Here is an 18,175-nt window from a genome sequence, read left to right on the forward strand (position 1 = left end):
AGCAGCATTTCAGAGATGGAATTCTTTCTCACTACATAAACTCAGATATTTAGGCATATAAGAACAACATAACAACAAAAAGCCAATGTCTTTCTCATATTCAAGTACATGGCAATTTTAAAGCTGTTATCTCAAGTCCTGCTAGGCATAAAGCTACTGTTCTGATCCAGTCAGAATTATTTCTAGCCCCATAGGCTATAGATGTATGTGGGGATATCTAAGCCTTTAATTTAAACAATGACTGAAGACCGTGCGTTGTCTTTCCCAGGCCCTAGGCCAATTCTATAACTGGGGAAAAGAGGTGAATATTTCTTCTATTTGTATTTTTATTTCTGGCAGGCTGCATACAAAATCTAGCAGCTGTTTGAAGATGGCCAGACATTTGTAATGCTGGTAATATTTTGTTGTGAGGGCCATGGAGAGTGAGCAGAGATGAGTAACACATGCACAAATACATGTAAAGACGCAGATGGGTACGAAGCATGGGAGAGGCCATACTGTGGAAAATGTTGTTTTTAAAGCACTAAGTATTGATTTCTAAAGCACTACATAATGATCTGCTCCTAGGGAAACTGAGGAAACTTAACCCTAAAACAAAAGACTGAGCAAGTTGCCATGGCAGCAAGAACTGTCTCTGCTTGCTTCATCATCCCTGTCTAATTATAATTTTCAAGCAGGCTACACATCTGGCTCTACAGTTTGAGAATTTGCTTAGTAATAGTAACTTATAACTATTCTTCACAACGATTCAGAGATACTGGAAAGAAATGGAGGCTGAGTGCCTGAAGTGCTTGCCGTAGTTACAGCTGGGTTGGAGTTATGGAACTGAAGTATCTCATGCAGGGTATTCTGTTAGGCACATCACAGAGCCTACTGCTCTAAAGGTTTTCTTTGATTTGATTTAACAGCCAATTGCCCCTATGGAATATATGCTGACAATGCCTAAGGATTTATTACAGTCTCCTTTCTCCTTTGCAGCTGAAGTTGTCATTTTTCACAGACTGAGTAAAAGGAGTTTTGAATAACTCCAGGTAGGACCATTGCTCAGTATAAAATATTGTCCTCGATGGGGTCTATACTGGAGTTTTTTCGATGGAAAACCTGAGGTCTAACCCTGCCTGGAGGTGACTACTAAGCTTAAAAAAGCAAAAAAGCGGGGGGTAGGATGGAAGAAAAATGGAAGTCAGAAGCTAGGCCTCAAAGCTGAAGAGGGATTTTTAAGAAAGCAGAAAAACTAAGCAAGGGGTGATTCCTAGAGTGCTTGGCACTCTGTCCACAATCCTGTGAAGCACTTTATGTATGCTCTGGAGTATGCCACAGGGAATAGCCTGAGCACTACATACCCTGCAGGATCAACCTCCAAAAGAGGAGCAGACATAAAGCAGATGGCATTCTGTTAGCTTCACTGTGTTAATAAGTAATTAGTTTGCATTTTAATCTCTTTAGCATATTTTCACCTTCTTGTTTTTCCCATTTAATATAATGATCCGTACATACACTAAGAGAGCAGGGCAATGTACCAGTCATTCTCCATGTCCCCTTTTCATGAGCATGGAGTGAAAACGGGCACTGGGAAAATGGATGCTTGTTTGTAACACAGATCTGGCTTCATCAGCAGTGCTTGGACAAGGAACATTGGGAGTACAGAATGGCTGATGAAGGGAGAAAAATACTGACTGTGTCATCTAATGAGTTCCCCAAGTACATGAAGCTTGTGTGTAGTGAGTGTACCACCACCTCTGAGAGCATTGGTGTCTGCAGCAGAGTTTATTGTGATGCCTTGTGGTTTTTTTGGGGGTGTGTGGAGATAGGGAGACTGATAGGGGAGAAAAGGAGATAGCTGTGTGTCAGTTCATAAACTGGAGTGAGACTGCTGCACCCACTGAGGCCAACTGCCAGAAGGCAGTGAGAAGAAAATGAAATTCTAGATGCTATTCTCTCTCCTCTCCTCTCCTCTCCTCTCCTCTCCTCTCCTCTCCTCTCCTCTCCTCTCCTCTCTTTCCCTTCTTCTTTTCCCAAGCTCCTGCCATTCTACTTTTTCCTTTCCAGCACAATGACAGCTATCTGCAGAACTTCCTCAGACCTGCAATTTGTGCAGCGGCCAGCTTTTATGTGGATGTTTTTGAAACTGAGTGCTGCCCAACTGGGTGCAGCCTTTGCTGGAGCTGGAGCCAGTCTTCCACAGGCAGTCAGCACGTGACATGCTCTGCTTCTGCACTGCCAACACTATTGACTACCAAGACACGGCCGTTCAAGCTCAAGACTCATCTCTGGAGACTAATCACAGCCAGTTGGCCAGCTGCCAGTCAGGTTTGGAGTATTTCTTCTGCACAGGCTTGCAGACATCACTTCTACTGGAGCTGTGGACATGTGTGGGACGAAGAGTGAGATTCCTGAGGAAACTTCAGTAATCATTTTAGCATTCAGGCAACTGGAAAAGGAGTTGGCAGAGGCTGTAGGGCCTTTGTTTTCATGGCTGTATTAATCTTCTCCCTGTCTTGGAAAGAAATCCTAAATGAACTTAGCACATGTTCTCAAACAGCTTTCTTTCTCCAAGTAGTTTGTACTGTGGATTCAGCAATCATGCCAGTGAAAAGCTAACATAAATCAAACATATTTTGAAGATGGCATAACATACTCATTTGAGTGAGGATGCCTGATGCTGTGTTATTACTTAAGTTAACAGTGATTACTGTAGCCTAGAACTTCTGAGATATATGGATTAAATTTTTTTTCCTATCTTGAAAGGTTGTGGTGGAGACATAAAGAAAGCATTACTGCACCCCTTTTTCCATACTCATGTATCACCCCCAAAAATGATTTCCTTGGTAGTAGTTATGGAGTTCTTTTGGTCCAGAGGAAAGATTTTCAGATGCATCTAATTGTAAGAACTTTGAGAAATAATGGTATTGTTACTACTAGAAAAGTTCCTGTGTGTCATCTGAGCCACTTTAGCTATCAGTTGTAAGTTTAGACCATGGCAAATGTGACATTATTCAAAATTATTCTGCCATGAGAGAGGTAAAAGGTTAGTTAAAATATTTTTTTATTTGCTCCATCTTAAGAGCAGGTCCCTGGACAGTTACAAAATCTCACATAGATAATTATCAGTTTATTAAATCACCATAACTTGTATTTCTGAGTCCTAATAGATGAAGTAACTTGGAGGTATCTGGGCACCAGATAGCATTTGTTGCATTGCAAGGAATTTGGCAACATATGTTTTATCAAATAAGGAACAAGTAGAAATTAAACCATTTTCTATTCATGGTTTGCTTATTCCTCTAAAGTTTTCTCTAGAAAACACTAACATAAATGTAGTTGTCACAGCTTCAGGAGGTTTACAATCTATAGACAGCTATTTTGTTTGTTTTTTTTGCTACACTTTATGTCTGTCATAGGCTGAGCTACAATTCTTAGGACAGCCAGAGGTAGTTTTCTGGTCTCACTGGAACATTGTGATACAGTGATTTGGACTGGGAGACGGATCAGAAGGACCCCAGGTCACTCCCAAGGTCATATCCCATAGTCAAGCTTACATGTCACTTGAGTCTGTCCTTCATGAACTACATGACTGATTCCCCCAATTGTCCATTCCTTACAAAGGGACAATTCTGCCTTGTACTAAAGAATATGAATAAAGAATATGTGAAACGGGCTTAGCAAACACTACAGGAAACGGGATGAATGTCCTAAGAATAAGCTCATGATACAGTTTATATCCAATGAAAACAAAACAACAGCTATTAAAAGGAGTCACAAAGTTGCTCATTATTTTTCTTCTATTAGAGTTAAAGAGAACTCATCCATCAAAAGGTGTTCAAAGTGTTCCTTCCTAGTCAGAAGGCTTTCTACAGTATAGGTACAAGTGTGCAAGTCAGGAATTTCCTCCAAAGATATTATCTGATTGACTTCTTGATACAAAATAAACTGATTTCATTTTTGTTAGACAAACATTATAGCACAAGGTTGCAGCTAACCAAGAAGCTGCTTTCTTATCATAATTTCCAGTGAAGCAGGACTTTCCTATTCACATGCTGTATAGGATAATAGTAAGAACTCAAACACAGTGTAAGAAATTGCTCAATCTTAGGCATTTAAAGAATTACATAAAAGAAGCTTACATGCTTAACTTTTTTTAAAAAAAAATTCCCATCAAATCTAGGATATTGAAGATGTATATTCTTAATGCTTTCTTTGTTGAAATGCCTGGCGACATCAATGTGTTTTCATTACATGTTTAGTCTTCTGAGTATCTGCTCTGATTTCAATAATCATTTTCTTTTCCATGTAACCCAATAATAAAACTTTTCAACAGCTTTGTTTCCAACAATTGTATGATCAAATCAGTAACTTAAATAGAGAACCACATCAAATCAACATGTTGAGTTTTTGTTTAAAATGTTTTTCAATGAGAGAAATTTTCATGATCTTCCATCCATTTTCAATATGTTTCTTTATCCATTACTTCACTGCTTGGTAATGGAAGATTGTACTCACCAAGATCTTTTCCTATGATGTCAAACATGGCTCTATTTCAGAGATTTATTAATCAATTTTTTGTTGATAATAGAAATGCAAAACATAAAATTTATTCTCACAGCAAAACCAAAAACATTAAAATGAATGCATGGTTGGCATAAAAGTAGATTTTAGATGTTTTTGGTCTGACTCATGCATTTGCTATTTTATTAACTGGTAGTCACTATATCCTTCATTTTAAAGTTTTCAGTTCTTTTAGATTCTTCCAGTGATTAGAGGATTCCTTGGTTAAGTTGCTGATTTGTTGTGCTAATTCATCTTGTCATAAAACACACATTCCAAAATTATAAATAGGAGGATATAAATCTACACCAATCTTCTCAACTTAGCCCCCTAAAAATCAGATTTCTGTCCACTTAAATAGATAACTATGGTCAGAATCAATTCAATGAATCATCCCTAGGAGATAAAATATCAACTAGAAAAACCAAAATACCTTCCTAGTTCTAAAACTCTACAGAACTTAGTGCAAAACCACAGAAGAGCAAGTCAGCAGAAATCAGCAGTGATAGAAAAAGCAGAGAGAATATTGCAGGTGAAGGGAAAATCCCACAGCTTGATACTCACAGAAATCTTAAAATTCTAGTCACTTCTTTCCAAAGGATAGCTGCATATGAAGCAGAGACACAAACAATATGTCCTTTGTTACCTGTCCGCATGGCTTTTGAAGCCTGCTAAAGAGCAAACTTTTGAACAGTTACATAATGAAAAAATAACATGATGGAAAAACACATACATGATTTTGCATCAGCTCTTTTGCTTTCTGAAGAACAATTCCCACGAAGATGGCAGTGCAGAATATTTGCTACTGTTAGCTTTGCCTAGTTTGAGCTTTTATAGCTGCTTGGAGATCCACATCATTGTATTTGATTTCAGCTAATCAAGCACACAAGTGAACAGGAATGCAGGCACACAGCACGGTAAAAAACACAGAAGGAAGTTTTTTGAACAAAATTCCTGCATCAGACAGCAGTTCCAGTGATGCAATCAGAAGAGGAAGGAAAGTCTGTGTTGCTTCATTGTTTTGTTTGGATTTTGGGGTCCAGTATTAACTTGTATTTCCATTTGTAAGTATGTTGCTCTGAGGGCAATCCAAAAAAGGGTCTATTATGAATCTAAAAGAGAAAAATCCCATTGAAGTTACTCACTTTTTCCATCATGAATGGCCATTACAGAATTGCCCCACTCTATTATCTTTCCTGTGTAGTTCAGTAGGTTTTGGCTGAAGTTTATTGTTTTTTATCAAAATGTCCTATAGCTGCAAAAAGTGGATCCAATACAAATGTGATCTCAGAGAATGAATTTAGTTTTTAAATAGGAGAATAGAATGAATAGTATCAACGACCAACAAGAAGGACTGCAAAGAGTATCAGGAAAATAAAGCTGACTGCAGAGTACTAACTTTTATATCTTTAGAGACAATCCCAAAGCCTACTGCAGCCAAGACGAGTTTCTGATCCAGCCTCAAATATTGTGAGATGTCAACTACCTTACTAATAAGCTACAGATTCAACTCTCTGTATCCTCCGCACTTGAACTGTTAAATCAAATGTTCTTGCTGCAGGCATGGCTTATCTAATTGGCTGAGCGCACCATGTAATTCTAAAGAGGATTTTCCAATTGGTGCATACAGAGGACTGTATCATCTCTCTTGCTTTGGATAGCCATTTTAAATGTTTAAATCTTGGAAAGCCCAATGGTGGCAGAAATATTTGCTTAAGCAAACAGGATTTTTCCCAAACATAAAATACATAACAGTAGTTTTGCAAAGAGAGTAAATTCTTTTCCTCACGTGTAAAATTGACGTTGAAGATCAAGAAGTTTCCTCCCCTTTGGTATGAATATGTCACTCCTCCCAGAATATGCAATCACGTGCTGTTCATTGTTTATCCTTAAGATGTATTCTTTGCCTTCAGATTCTATTCAGAGGATGCTAAATTTGCTTTGCTATAACTACATCATGGGGAATTACTCATTGTACAGACTTTCAACAGTGATGGAAAAGTGGTATAAAGATTAGTTTTTAGCTAAATATAGATCACAGAAAAACACAAAAAAGTAAACACTGAGCTTATCATCTTCAGTTATACCAGTTGCTTAAGTATATTGGCGTCAGAGAATGTTGTAAGACTCTGTGAAAATGGCCAAAGCCACAAATATCCGTTTTCTGTAAAGATATCAAAACTCTTTCCACTATCTCTTATCCTGGTTGTTTCTGGTACCTGATGCAAGTTCTGTTCATTAATTTCAAAGATGAATCCGATAATCAGTGAACTCAAAATCTTCAGAGAATGCCTACCTAATGTTAACTGGTACTGCTACATTAAGTGAAGCTGTGGGATGTGGCTCTCTGAAGACTTTATGGTAGTTCTATAGACGTGCATATATCACCTTAGTGTTTATCTTATTTCTATTAAAGCAGTTGCACAGCCCAAGGTCCTCTTTCGGTTGGATAAAATATAAGATCTATCACAGTGAAAGAGACTCATCACCAGTACTCTCAAAGGAGGTAACTTAATCTGACTGTCCATTCCACTGATATAATTAGGAATGCACTTTGTCAGCCTTTGAGGCTTTAACTACAGCTGGCTGGGTTTGAGGCAGTCTCAGAAGCCAGTCTGTTCTTAGTAATACCATTACCTCCACAGAATTACAGACATACTTTCAGCAGATATACCCAGCTAACTGCTGAATGATGTTTTTCCACCGACTTATGCAGTGGTCAGTGTCTGTTTTAGCATAGCTGCAGCCCTGGATTAATGCCTTGAAATGAATCAGAAACCAAAGGCTGAATTGACAGCTCACGAATAAAGGTTATGAACCTTATTTACCGTGTTTGAATATGTCTCAATTCAGCCTGCAAACATCACCATACTCCTGATCCAGCAGATGAGATTTAATCAGAAAAGAGATTCTAATGGATAGTCAGATGCTGACTGGCCTATCTATTGTTTAAGAAATAAATGATATTTCAAGCCTTATTCCCTTGGAAAATCAGATCACCTCATCCACACAGATTGGATTGATTGGGAAAAAAAAAGTATAACCTAAAAAAATTATAAAACTTTTTAAAATTTATTAATCAGAACTAGTTCTTGATTCCTCCTGTACCTTTGACTCTTCTGCTGGAGTATGCACAGACAAATTTTTTATATCTTCACAGGATTGTCATTAAGCTTTGCTAAGTGGATATTGCTTTTTTTTTTTTCCCCCACAGTGTTGGCTGTGGTAGGACTCTGATTTGCACAAATGAATGAGATATTCTGTTATGGTTTGAGTAAGTTAGATAAAGTTTCCCCTCCAGTCTGCAAAATATTTGAGAAAAATGCAGTGGTGTTTTTCACCTATTTACTCTAAGCATTTAGCCCTGAAAATAGCCAGCCTAACCTATTAATCAGCAGACTGGCCTGTTCAGAAAAACACACTCTATTTTTCTTATCAGTCCAGGAGCATTAGTCTAAACACTTTGAATTCCAGCCTCCAGTGCTGTGCCAGGAGCTCGAGAAGGGGTCAGAAGCCATTGTGGCAGTGCTACACCCATCCACTGGCTTGGGCACAAAGCCATGCTAATGCAGATAGAACCTGGATGGAGACAAAAGAGGCTGGGTTTGCTTGCAGCCACCTCATAAAAAGATGTCCCAGATTCCTATGGCGTAATCATTATGCGGTAATTTACTGTCTATGGATTTATTACCTTGCTAATAAATCTTGTGGTGCCAGGCAACTTATTGACTTTTTCTTACATGTTTCCTTTTTGCCTGTAATAGGGACTTTCAGTATCAGAATACAGGAATCACATCTGGGCTTTATGTACTCAGAGAACACAGATTTAAGTGTCTTGTATCCGAGAACAACCAGAAAGAGCTGTGAATTCAATAAAAAATGATATGCCTCCTTCTTGCTTCAGTAAGTCTCTATTTAAGTAGGAGAAGTTTAACCCTGAAAAGCAAAATTTACTGTATCTTCTAGAATTCTTGATATCACTAACACTTCCAATTAGAGGCATTCTCACTACCCACAAGAATATCATAGCCCTTGTTTGAATCTGAAAAGAGAAAATGAGCCTTGAAGGACATCCTATGACAATGTACACCACATATGTGACTCATTGTTGCATGACATATAACAATAATTAACTGCAGATTTACTAGTGCTTAGTATAGATTGAGGCAAACTAGTTTGGTTTGCATGGTCTTACCGAATTTCTGAGAGTGGCAGAGTTAACTTCAGTCCTGGCTTAGCTAACCCTTAAAAACAAAAAAAATCCAAACTAAAAAAAGCTAGCAGAGCTGGAGTAAATTAAGGCTGTAACGCATCTTGACCACAAGAAACAGCTGCAGAGTCAGTGTCCCTCCCAAAAATCTGTGGTGTACTTCCTAAATACAGAACATGAAGTTTTTGGATCCTGAAGACAGCTTTTCGGAAAGAGACACAGTAGTTTCATTTGTTTGTTTATTTTTAATTTCTACTCTGTCAGAGGCAACAGATGGCTTGAAGAAATACAACTGAAGAAGACTCAAATTAGTTTTTGTCTTGTGGTCAATATAGTTTTAATGCTTGCCGTATATTTTGTGAATTGCCAGTGATGCATGGGTTACCTAAATTTTCATGCACCTTATATAGACTTGTGAATACTGTAAGTATAAATTAACACTTCCAGAAATCTCATGTTTTCAGTAATGTTATCATTAAAATCATATTATTTAACTGCTTTTCTGATTGAAAGTGAGGAAGGAAGAAAGCAAGCAAGCAAGGTGGGAGAAAAAGATTGCTGTGATTATCAGGGATGATGGGGAAATGCATCCTCTGAGTGAAAGTTGCCTTACACAAGGTGGGTGTGATTGTTCCAGCAGGAGACTAAAGACTGCCACACATTTAAAAGAAGTAATCTCTCCTCTGCTTGACCAGCTGTCCTGGCTTCTTTCTGCCTATCCTCTCTCCAAAAGCAAAAACTTTCAGCGTGAAATCCTGCTGCTGTCTGAGTACAAAGGCTTCCCTTGTCTCTGTTCATCAGGATAAGCTTGCTGTTTTCCTTTCACTTCCTTGCACATGCATGATCTGGGCACCATCTGGCCTAGAAATGGTCAAGGACAGCCAAGTCTGCAAAACATCTTCAGAGAATGCCCTAAGCTCCCTTGCTTCATGTTTCACCTATAGCTACAGCGTAGATTTTCCATTTACCTCCATTACATCCAAGAACTCGAGTTTTCAGTATATTTCAGTAACAGAGGGAAGTATTCTAAAAAAAAAAGACAGACCTAGATGCTATTATTTTTTAAATACCTTTAAATAGACTTCATCTTTTCTTCTTTAGCAAGAATTTTTACAATTTAACAGATAGTCAGCTTGAGCTGACAGATGAGGCATAATCAAATCAGTCATTGTCTGTAAGCAAAATTATAGACAAGATATATGAGTTCTGTTGGCTTGATCCCCTCTGCAGTGAATTTAAAGATAAAGTTTCCATTGGCTGTACCTCTCCTCAGTAGACATTAACTAAATCACTGGGTATAAATACAGCTTTTAACTCAAGCTAAGTTTCACTGTAGGGTTTATTTTTGACCTTTTATTAGAGGAGAATAAAAAATCCAGATGATTTCAAGTAGGGGTGAATGCTACAACTATCCACGTCTTGCTCTCAGACACAGTTAACATTAAAAAGGATCTGACATTCTCACTGTTAAATTCCCTCTCAACAATGATATTCTGTTCTGAGCTTTTATTAGCCGGAGGAAGAAAATCTGATGGGGAGGAGGTTCTCCATCACTTCTGCTAGTTTGCACAGACTAAACCAGTGTCTAGGTGACTGCAGATTCACTAATTTGCAGCATTTAGTAAGCAACATAGTACTTAGTCAAATTCAGCCCTTGCAGGAATTTGTTATTCCTTCTCCAAATCTGTCTATTGGGATGCTAGTATTTTTCCAATTAGCTGCAGTAATATATGAGGACTTACAGCTTCTTCCATCTGTGGTGACAAACTGTGAGAGTGACCTGCTAACTGATGTCCTGAGGCTGGGCCCACAGATGTTGGAAACACAGTTCCCCAGCTTGCCTCTTGCTCTACTTGTCTTTCATCTGGTAAGCGATGTCAACACAGTCGGACTTCAGCATCCAATATAATTTTTCAGTATGCACTCCTTTCTTTTTCTTTGCACTGGCAGGGCTACTCTACCCTTTCTACAGAAAGATTTATTGTCATTACTTTGCTCATAATATGCTCAGAGCAACTCCTGCGGTAAGAAAAGTTAAAAATGTCTTGTCTAGTGTTCAAGTGGAAATACAGTAACGACAAGGAGAGACTTCTATCTCTCCTTTGTTATGCCTTCCTCTGTTTAAACTTCCAGCATATTTCCATCCTACACTGGATGCTTTCACACATCTGAAAATCGCACAGGCTCACAGTAGCTGAGCATTACACATAGCATCCTAAATCAGAAAACAGCCGCCTTTGAACAAACAAGTGATAATGGGCTCTCTGCTCCAGTGTTTGTTCCGCTCTCTTTCCTCAGTGACCAGAGGCTCTGGCGGTGTCTGGAAAGTTAACAGATACAGGCAAGGGAGGAAGAAATGAATTACAGAGCTGAGGGTTCCTTCATAGAGCATCAGTCTTTCCCTGCATTAATTACAAGGGATGCCAACTCAAGCACTTATGCTGACCTCAGCTAAAGCAGTCTGTCAGGGTAATGGGGACTCTTTTTCAAACAACCTGATTTAAACCATCTCAGCTTTCGACTTAAAAATCGCCACCTTAAATGTCATTTAGAAACCCTCTGTATGTATGTCTCTGGTAGAACTTCAGGGTCAACTGTAAATGGTCCCACAAGACAGCATCCTTTGGTAGAGGTTTCTTTTCTCACTCCTTTTCTATGCACACAAGAGGAGAATCAGATACTTCATCTTTCTCTTTCTCCCCTCTTCCTTCTGCTCCTCTTTTCTGTTTTTGTCTCTCTCTTCAGAGTCTCTGGCAAACACAGGAGGATGTGGAGGACCACAGTGGGAATTGTTGCCACGGGGAGAAAAAGAAGGAGGCCGGCAAAGGGGCCAACAATGTAAAGAGGATGGATGCCTGGCTTCAGTCAGTGCCTTGAGACATGACCCTGGCCACTCTTCTCCTGGTTCTTTCATAACCCCCCCCAAGTGTTATCTGAAGCCTGCATAGAGCACAGGCCCTCCCCGACAGCAGATGCACTGCCTGCCAGTGGAGCAAAGCACCACAGAGTGGCTGCTAATACTGTGGTTATCCAAATCCAGGATGTTAACTTGATCACTTGCTATGGATACTCAGCACTACTTCAGGATGTGTTTCTAAATTTGTACAGTGCTAACCAGATGCTTTTCAGATTCTGTCCTACCTAGGACTTTTACTAGTAATGCATAACTGTGTTTTGCAGTTTTCTGCATATTAACACAGAATTATTTTGATCTCCTGTGCAAAAGAACTACTTTACAGCTCTTGATTCCCGGCTGTTTGCTGTGCCAGTGCTGTCAATGTGCCAGATGCAATCTGACGATGTCTGAGTAGGGCACGTGGGGCTCTCAGGTCTTATGCTTTTTGCAGGCAGTTCCAGCCCTGCAAAAATCAGAGATAAGTGACTTCGAAATGAATGGGGCAGCTGGCTAAATGCTCGACCAAACAAAATGATCAAAGGGACAGTACCAGATGTTTCCCATCAGCTCTGCATATGGAGGTACCAGGGAGAGCAGCAGGAGCACCAAACTAAAAAGTAACCAGAGAAGCCAACTTTAGTTTCATCCATAACATGAGGAACAGGCTATAAATACTACATTCCTCAGTGGGGCTCCCAGAGGACATTCTGTAGGTATTTCAAAAAACCTACAGGAAAAGTGTGTCTACTATTGTCTGACTTATTTATATGCATCCTCCCACGATGTGTTTCATTAAGAATTATCATTCCTGACATCTAAAAAAGTGTAGTATTAAAACCAGCCGCTGAAAATTATAAAAAGTCTTCATTTTTCCACAAAACATACTTCTTGCGCAGTCTGTGTCAGTACAATATTTTCCTAGACTACTGTTACGCAGTTTTCTTTTACTACTTTTAGTACATTTTAAATTTTAATTTTGTAGGTTTTGAGTCCAAGACGCTGCAAGAGGCCCAAGCCATTTCAATATTTACTGTAAAAAAGGGGCCAGCTTTTTATTTTTGTCTTCTGGGGAAGTTTATGGTAGAGTGAGATAAACATCCAAAATAGTTAAGGTTGTTTATCCTGCATCATTTAGAAGACATTCTTGACATTGCTTGTATACAACTGAGCAGGGGAGCTGCTCAATCAGTCTGACATAAATTAAACCCAGATCTCACAGCCTCAGGGCATACAGACCTTACTATGGTGTGATAAATTCTTCTGCTGTCGGGATGAAACCTGAACTGCTCTTTCAGTTCCTCTTGTTGCAAGCCAAATTTTTGTGCAGAAGGGCTTCTCTTCTAGTTTTATTCCTTTCAGAAATACAGTCATTATTTCAGGGCACTTTCCCTCACACTGACATCTCTGTAGCATCTTGGGGCTATCAAGAGGGAATGAACACTGCAGAAGGATCTGGTGCCACGCTTGTCCGGCATAATGACTTTGCTATTGACCCAAAGTCTGGAAGTCCTAGACTTGCAGAGCAGGGACCCTTGAAGCTGTCAGCAAGTAATTCAAGGTGATACAGAAACTTCAGAAATTTTTCCTGTTCTTATTTGAATTTCCAGTTTAGTGATGCCTGCTAGAAAGCCACTCCATGCAGCAGGAGGAAGGTGTGCTAAACATGAAGGGTTTGGACAGGCACTTCCCAGAAACAAATGCTTGTGCCAGACTTTCCCTTGACTAGGAGAAAAGCTAAGCAGATCTCCTGGCTGCATTGCTAGTAGTGCTGAAATCCACTCTGTCCTTTATCTGTGTAGCATGTGCAAAAATTTGTTTGTGCATATATACTCTCTTTGAATGATTTTTTTATTATATAGATGTTTACTACATGCATAAACAGTTTGGTGTACCCTTTAAATCTGATCTAAACCTATTCTGCAGGAACAAAGCCTGTTAACAGTGTGCCTTTTCTTTCCTCTGTTTCTGACCTCTTGCATATCCAAGCTGAAGCCACTCAATGCAATAGAAATATTTGTGATTATCAGTGCCGGATGAGTTCTTTGCTGATAGATATACTCGTAACAAATGGGCTGAGGAACTCACTAACTCTCATATTTGAGTCAAGAAAAGCTTGAGCATGATTCACTCAGGAATGCTTTGTTCTACCCTAATTGCATAATTACTTTAGAGGGCTCACTGGCCATTTGGCATAGAGGTCATTCCTGTTTCCTCTGAGCACAGGAATAACTCCTCCTAGCTTCTCACTTCTATCAAGAAGGACAAAAAGAGATGTGACAAAGACATATGGCTATGGCACCACTTCTTTGTGTAATTCAGGTGCAATATTTGTACACAGCTACTAAGTCCTTCAATCTTTGAAGTGAGGTTGGAAAAATGACCAGTGATAAACATAAAGAAACACTTGCACCTTTGCACTGGGACAGTGTCTGTATTGAAAGGAGTAGTGTGATATTCTGAAGTATTTAGTACAGCTACTTGTGGCTTCTGATTTCTAACAATGGGGATCAAAAAAAAGTGAGGAGAAGGTTACAAGCATAGGAGCCTTCCCCACTGTATTCATATGCTGTAGAATTAGACTAACTGCTAACTGTGAAAGAAAACAGAGATTGCTCAATATCTACTTCTCAAAAGTAATAAACTTAAAAAAAAAGAGTAATATGAATGTTGTAGACAACTGCAATCATATAAAGCAGCTGACCAAAAAAGCGAAGGGACCAAAATGTTCCACGAGAAAAGTGGATGAATGCATTTGCAATTTACATAAACAGAATGAAAGAAAGATTTTAATGGAGAATTCTCCCGGACAATGTCAGTAGTGCTGTTTTCAGAGCTTGCCCCATTTGTGGAACTGGTGAAGTCTGTGGGTGGAAAATAAAGGTCTATAGAAATGAATGATATAAATAGCTGCAGAGGAGATATGTAAATATAGCTATCTTTGGTCCCCCAACACTTTTTCATTCTGGAGAATGCATGGAATTGGTGGTGTCTCTTCTTAACCCTTTTATTAATGTTACAAAACAGTAAATTTGAAAGCTAAAGTTCTCCCTTTGCAGATCAGTAATGGTATCAGCACGTTGTCAAGTTTTCATTCTTCTCTCATATTTGTTACACCTATGAAGTTATTATCTATCTTTCTTTGCATACTGGTGTATCTTCCACTCAAAGTAACTCAAGCACATCTTCTATCCTCATTACAGTTCACCATCAATATCACCTAATATGTATCTAGGTAGATACACTCCCCTTTCACTGGGTTTATGAATGAAAATACTTGTGGTTGCTGTATTTTGTACTGTTACTAATGATGTACGTTTTGACATGCACACAGCATGTCTCCCTGATTGGCTCTCCAAGAATTGCTGACGAATGTGAAGCCAAGTGCTCTGATGTGTTGTTACTTTATTAGTGTAAATTCTGGTGCCCATGGGCTTCTCAGCTGCATACTTGAGTTGGCATGAGTATTTAAGTCACTGATTTATTTTGAGGTCTATGATAGGTACCTAAATATTTCCTTTTTTTTTTTTTTTTTTTTAATCTTCTTTAAATAGTAGGAAGCAGAACAGTTTAATGCCGACAGAGGCTGCATTAACTTCCCTTTCTGTGAGAAACCTCTGCTTAGAGAGTTCCCAAACTGAAAGTGTTTTCAAGAGAAAACACAACTGGAAGAGTCTCACATCAAAGCCTGGGCCTGCTAAGTGGAGTTGTTCTTCTGATATGAGTGGAACATTACTCCAAAGCTAGAGATATGTAGTGGGGAGATGAAAAATCATGATTCTTAAACTGGGAAAGAACTGAAGGGCGGTTTATCAAATTAAATGCTAAAATTCAAGGCTAATTTTGTTCTTACAGATCTGTATCTGAAGTATACAATTCATTAGAGTAACATCCAACTAAAACCAACAGGCTTTGGGTCCTAATTGTTTTTGTTATCAAACAAAAAATAGACAGTACCTCTGTTTGCTGCACGCTTTTTCAAATGATTCTGCTGCAGTTGATGAACTGCATGCTATAGTTTGAGTGGATGCCCTGGGGATAAAGGAACAGGGTCTACAGAAAAGCTTCTTGCATTAGGATGGGGAAACTATACAGAAAATGCAGTCTAGGAAAGACTTCTTTGAAGATGAAGTAGGGATTAAATGAGAGCCTATTTTACCATTTGCTAAAATACCCAGTGCATTTGCCTCCATGGACTCCGCATTCCAGAGGACTGCATGCTGGGTTAATAAAATCCCCCTCCTGAACAGCCTTTGGAAACTCAGATGGTCACTGACTGCCCATATGGCAATATTTGGCTATTGCTGTTAGACAGCTGCAGGAAGCCGAGGACAAGAAAGTAGGGACAGCACCAAAATCTTATGAACATTTACATACACAGAGAGAGACACGGTTTCGCCTTTCAGCAGGAGGTTCCAAAATATGTTTCTCATCAGAATGCTAGGATCCTCTTTCCTTTTTTTTCTTTCAGGAAGAATAATTTTCACTTCTGCTTTTCTTAGGTGATACGCATGTGATTTAAATTCTCAAACACTCTGGGCTTAAGTTTCAGGGGCATTCTGAAACAATGAGCACACCTACCAGAAACACTGCAAAACACACATTTCCATTGCTTGCAGACTTAAAGGGAGGCTCTTTTAGCATTCTTCCTTGGGGAAGAAATGACACGTTCCCCACTAACTCAATGCCAAACCACTGCTCTCTGATTTGAGTAACAAATGCCATTCTGTCTGCTTCTAAAAGCCCAGACTCTGTTTCTTTTCTTAACACGAAATTGTGTGTTTTGGTATTGCTCTCAAACAACAGTTTAATAGAACAAAGGACTTATCTTTATGAGACAGCCAGGGAAATACACAAAGAACAGGAAGATGCAGCTAACCTAAATAATGACAATGAAAATAAAATAATCATCGGGCTATAAATAAGCAGCATAAAGTAAATATCATTATTTTTATTAACAGGAGACACAAACTTAAGTCCTGGAGACAGTTACGTCTATTTTTTCCTCAGATTTCAGTTCTGGTTTCTTTCAGTCTCATCACTGAATAAAGTTTTCTACTTTCTTCAGCTTTTTACAGTATGAACTTCCACACCACTTCTACTGGAGCAAACTGCACAGAACAACCACTTATGTTTAGGAGAAAGGTCAGACTTGGGGCAATAACTTTGCCCAAACTATTACTTTAACTGCACAAATGCCTGCACTCATACAGAGCAGGGAAGCATACATATACAATAAAGTTAATTAAGACAATACTTAGTTTCCTGAAACACAAAGGAATTTTCTTATTTAGACTAGGTCTCTAACGATGCAGTCTCCCATTGTGTGTATGGGGGTGCGCAAAGCAGCAACTGCAGCCCCACATAAAGGCATGAGCTGGAGGTGGTGAGTGAGCAAGGAAGGAATCAAATAATCACCTAAGCCAACCAGGATCAATTTTCTCGGATCCAGCCTCAGTCACTGCAGCCTCCTGGCTTTCCTAAAGGACCTGAGTAGATGCCTGGCCCACGTGCCAGTCTTGTTGGGATTCGCAGGCGGGAAACTGGCTCAACCTGTCACTTCCACCGCTTAACGCAAGCACTTGGATTTTCCACTTCCAGCCATGACCAGCAGTGCTGGGCTGAATCACTTCCCCGTCTGGAGGCAAGCAACATGTGAGAGCAAAGTGCCAACCAAGTAGCCAAGCAGTGCTCTTGGGCTGCCCCAGTGCACAATCAGCAGAGCCCACAGCCCACCTGGGCACCACGTCAGGCCACTGCACCTCTCCCGACCTTCGAACTTTACCTGCTGCTGGGCGAGCGGCTAGAGGGGATATCCTGCACGAAGCTCTGCTCCATACTGGGGATCCTGGCGGGGCTGTGGGGGTGGTAGGCTGTCAGAACCACGCTGCCCGAGTCCTTCATCTCCATGATCATAGGTACATGTCGGTGACAAAGGCGGCCGATGAGGGCTCCTGACACGAAAGCAGAGCGTGCCCTGACCCCACTACTGCCTCTCACCGCTGTTTGCTGTCAGGAGAGCGGAGTAGCCTGGCCCAGCAAGTCTCCCTGTCAGGAAAGCTGAATTAGCATATATTCAAAAACACCGCCCACAAAACAACCCACAGGGAAGTTACTGCGTCCCTAGGAAACCAGAAACCTGAGATAATCCTAACACAGCTCTGTGCGACCGGAGTGTGGGGGGGAACTTCTTGCTTTGTTCCTTTTTGTTTCAGAACCCGTTTCTTAATATGCCTCGTGCTCCCAAAATAGGCATGGAGAAAGGAAATTATTTGAGTGGCGAGTGTTACTCTAACATAAAACGTGGTTTGCCAGGACTGACATTAGAACTGCATACACGAGAAGCTCGTGAGTGCTCTATTTAAATAATCACAAAAGAGTAACCTTGATTTCCTATATGGCAGATCATTCCTGCAGCAGGGGACTGCATTTGCGTTCTGAACAACAACGAAACTCTCATTTTTGCCTGAATACCACTGTGTGCGTAATTAGAAGGGCATCAGGAAATGAGAGAATCTGTTTTACAA

The 18,175-nt window shown here is 39.8% G+C and overlaps 1 protein-coding gene across 1 annotated transcript in view; it reads right to left on the reverse strand.

Annotated features, from left to right (window-relative positions):
- ARHGAP28 (Rho GTPase activating protein 28) overlaps positions 1-17,714 on the reverse strand; it is a 74,080-nt gene extending 56,366 nt beyond the window's left edge. Inside the window, 1 exon segment of the mRNA XM_003204978.4 lies at positions 17,434-17,714. Coding sequence (XP_003205026.3) covers positions 17,434-17,564 — 131 coding nt within the window. The 5' untranslated portion in view covers positions 17,565-17,714.
- Positions 17,715-18,175: the final 461 nt, after the last annotated feature.

This window comes from Meleagris gallopavo, chromosome 3, assembly GCF_000146605.3.
Source record: "Meleagris gallopavo isolate NT-WF06-2002-E0010 breed Aviagen turkey brand Nicholas breeding stock chromosome 3, Turkey_5.1, whole genome shotgun sequence".
Lineage (NCBI taxonomy): Eukaryota > Metazoa > Chordata > Aves > Galliformes > Phasianidae > Meleagris > Meleagris gallopavo.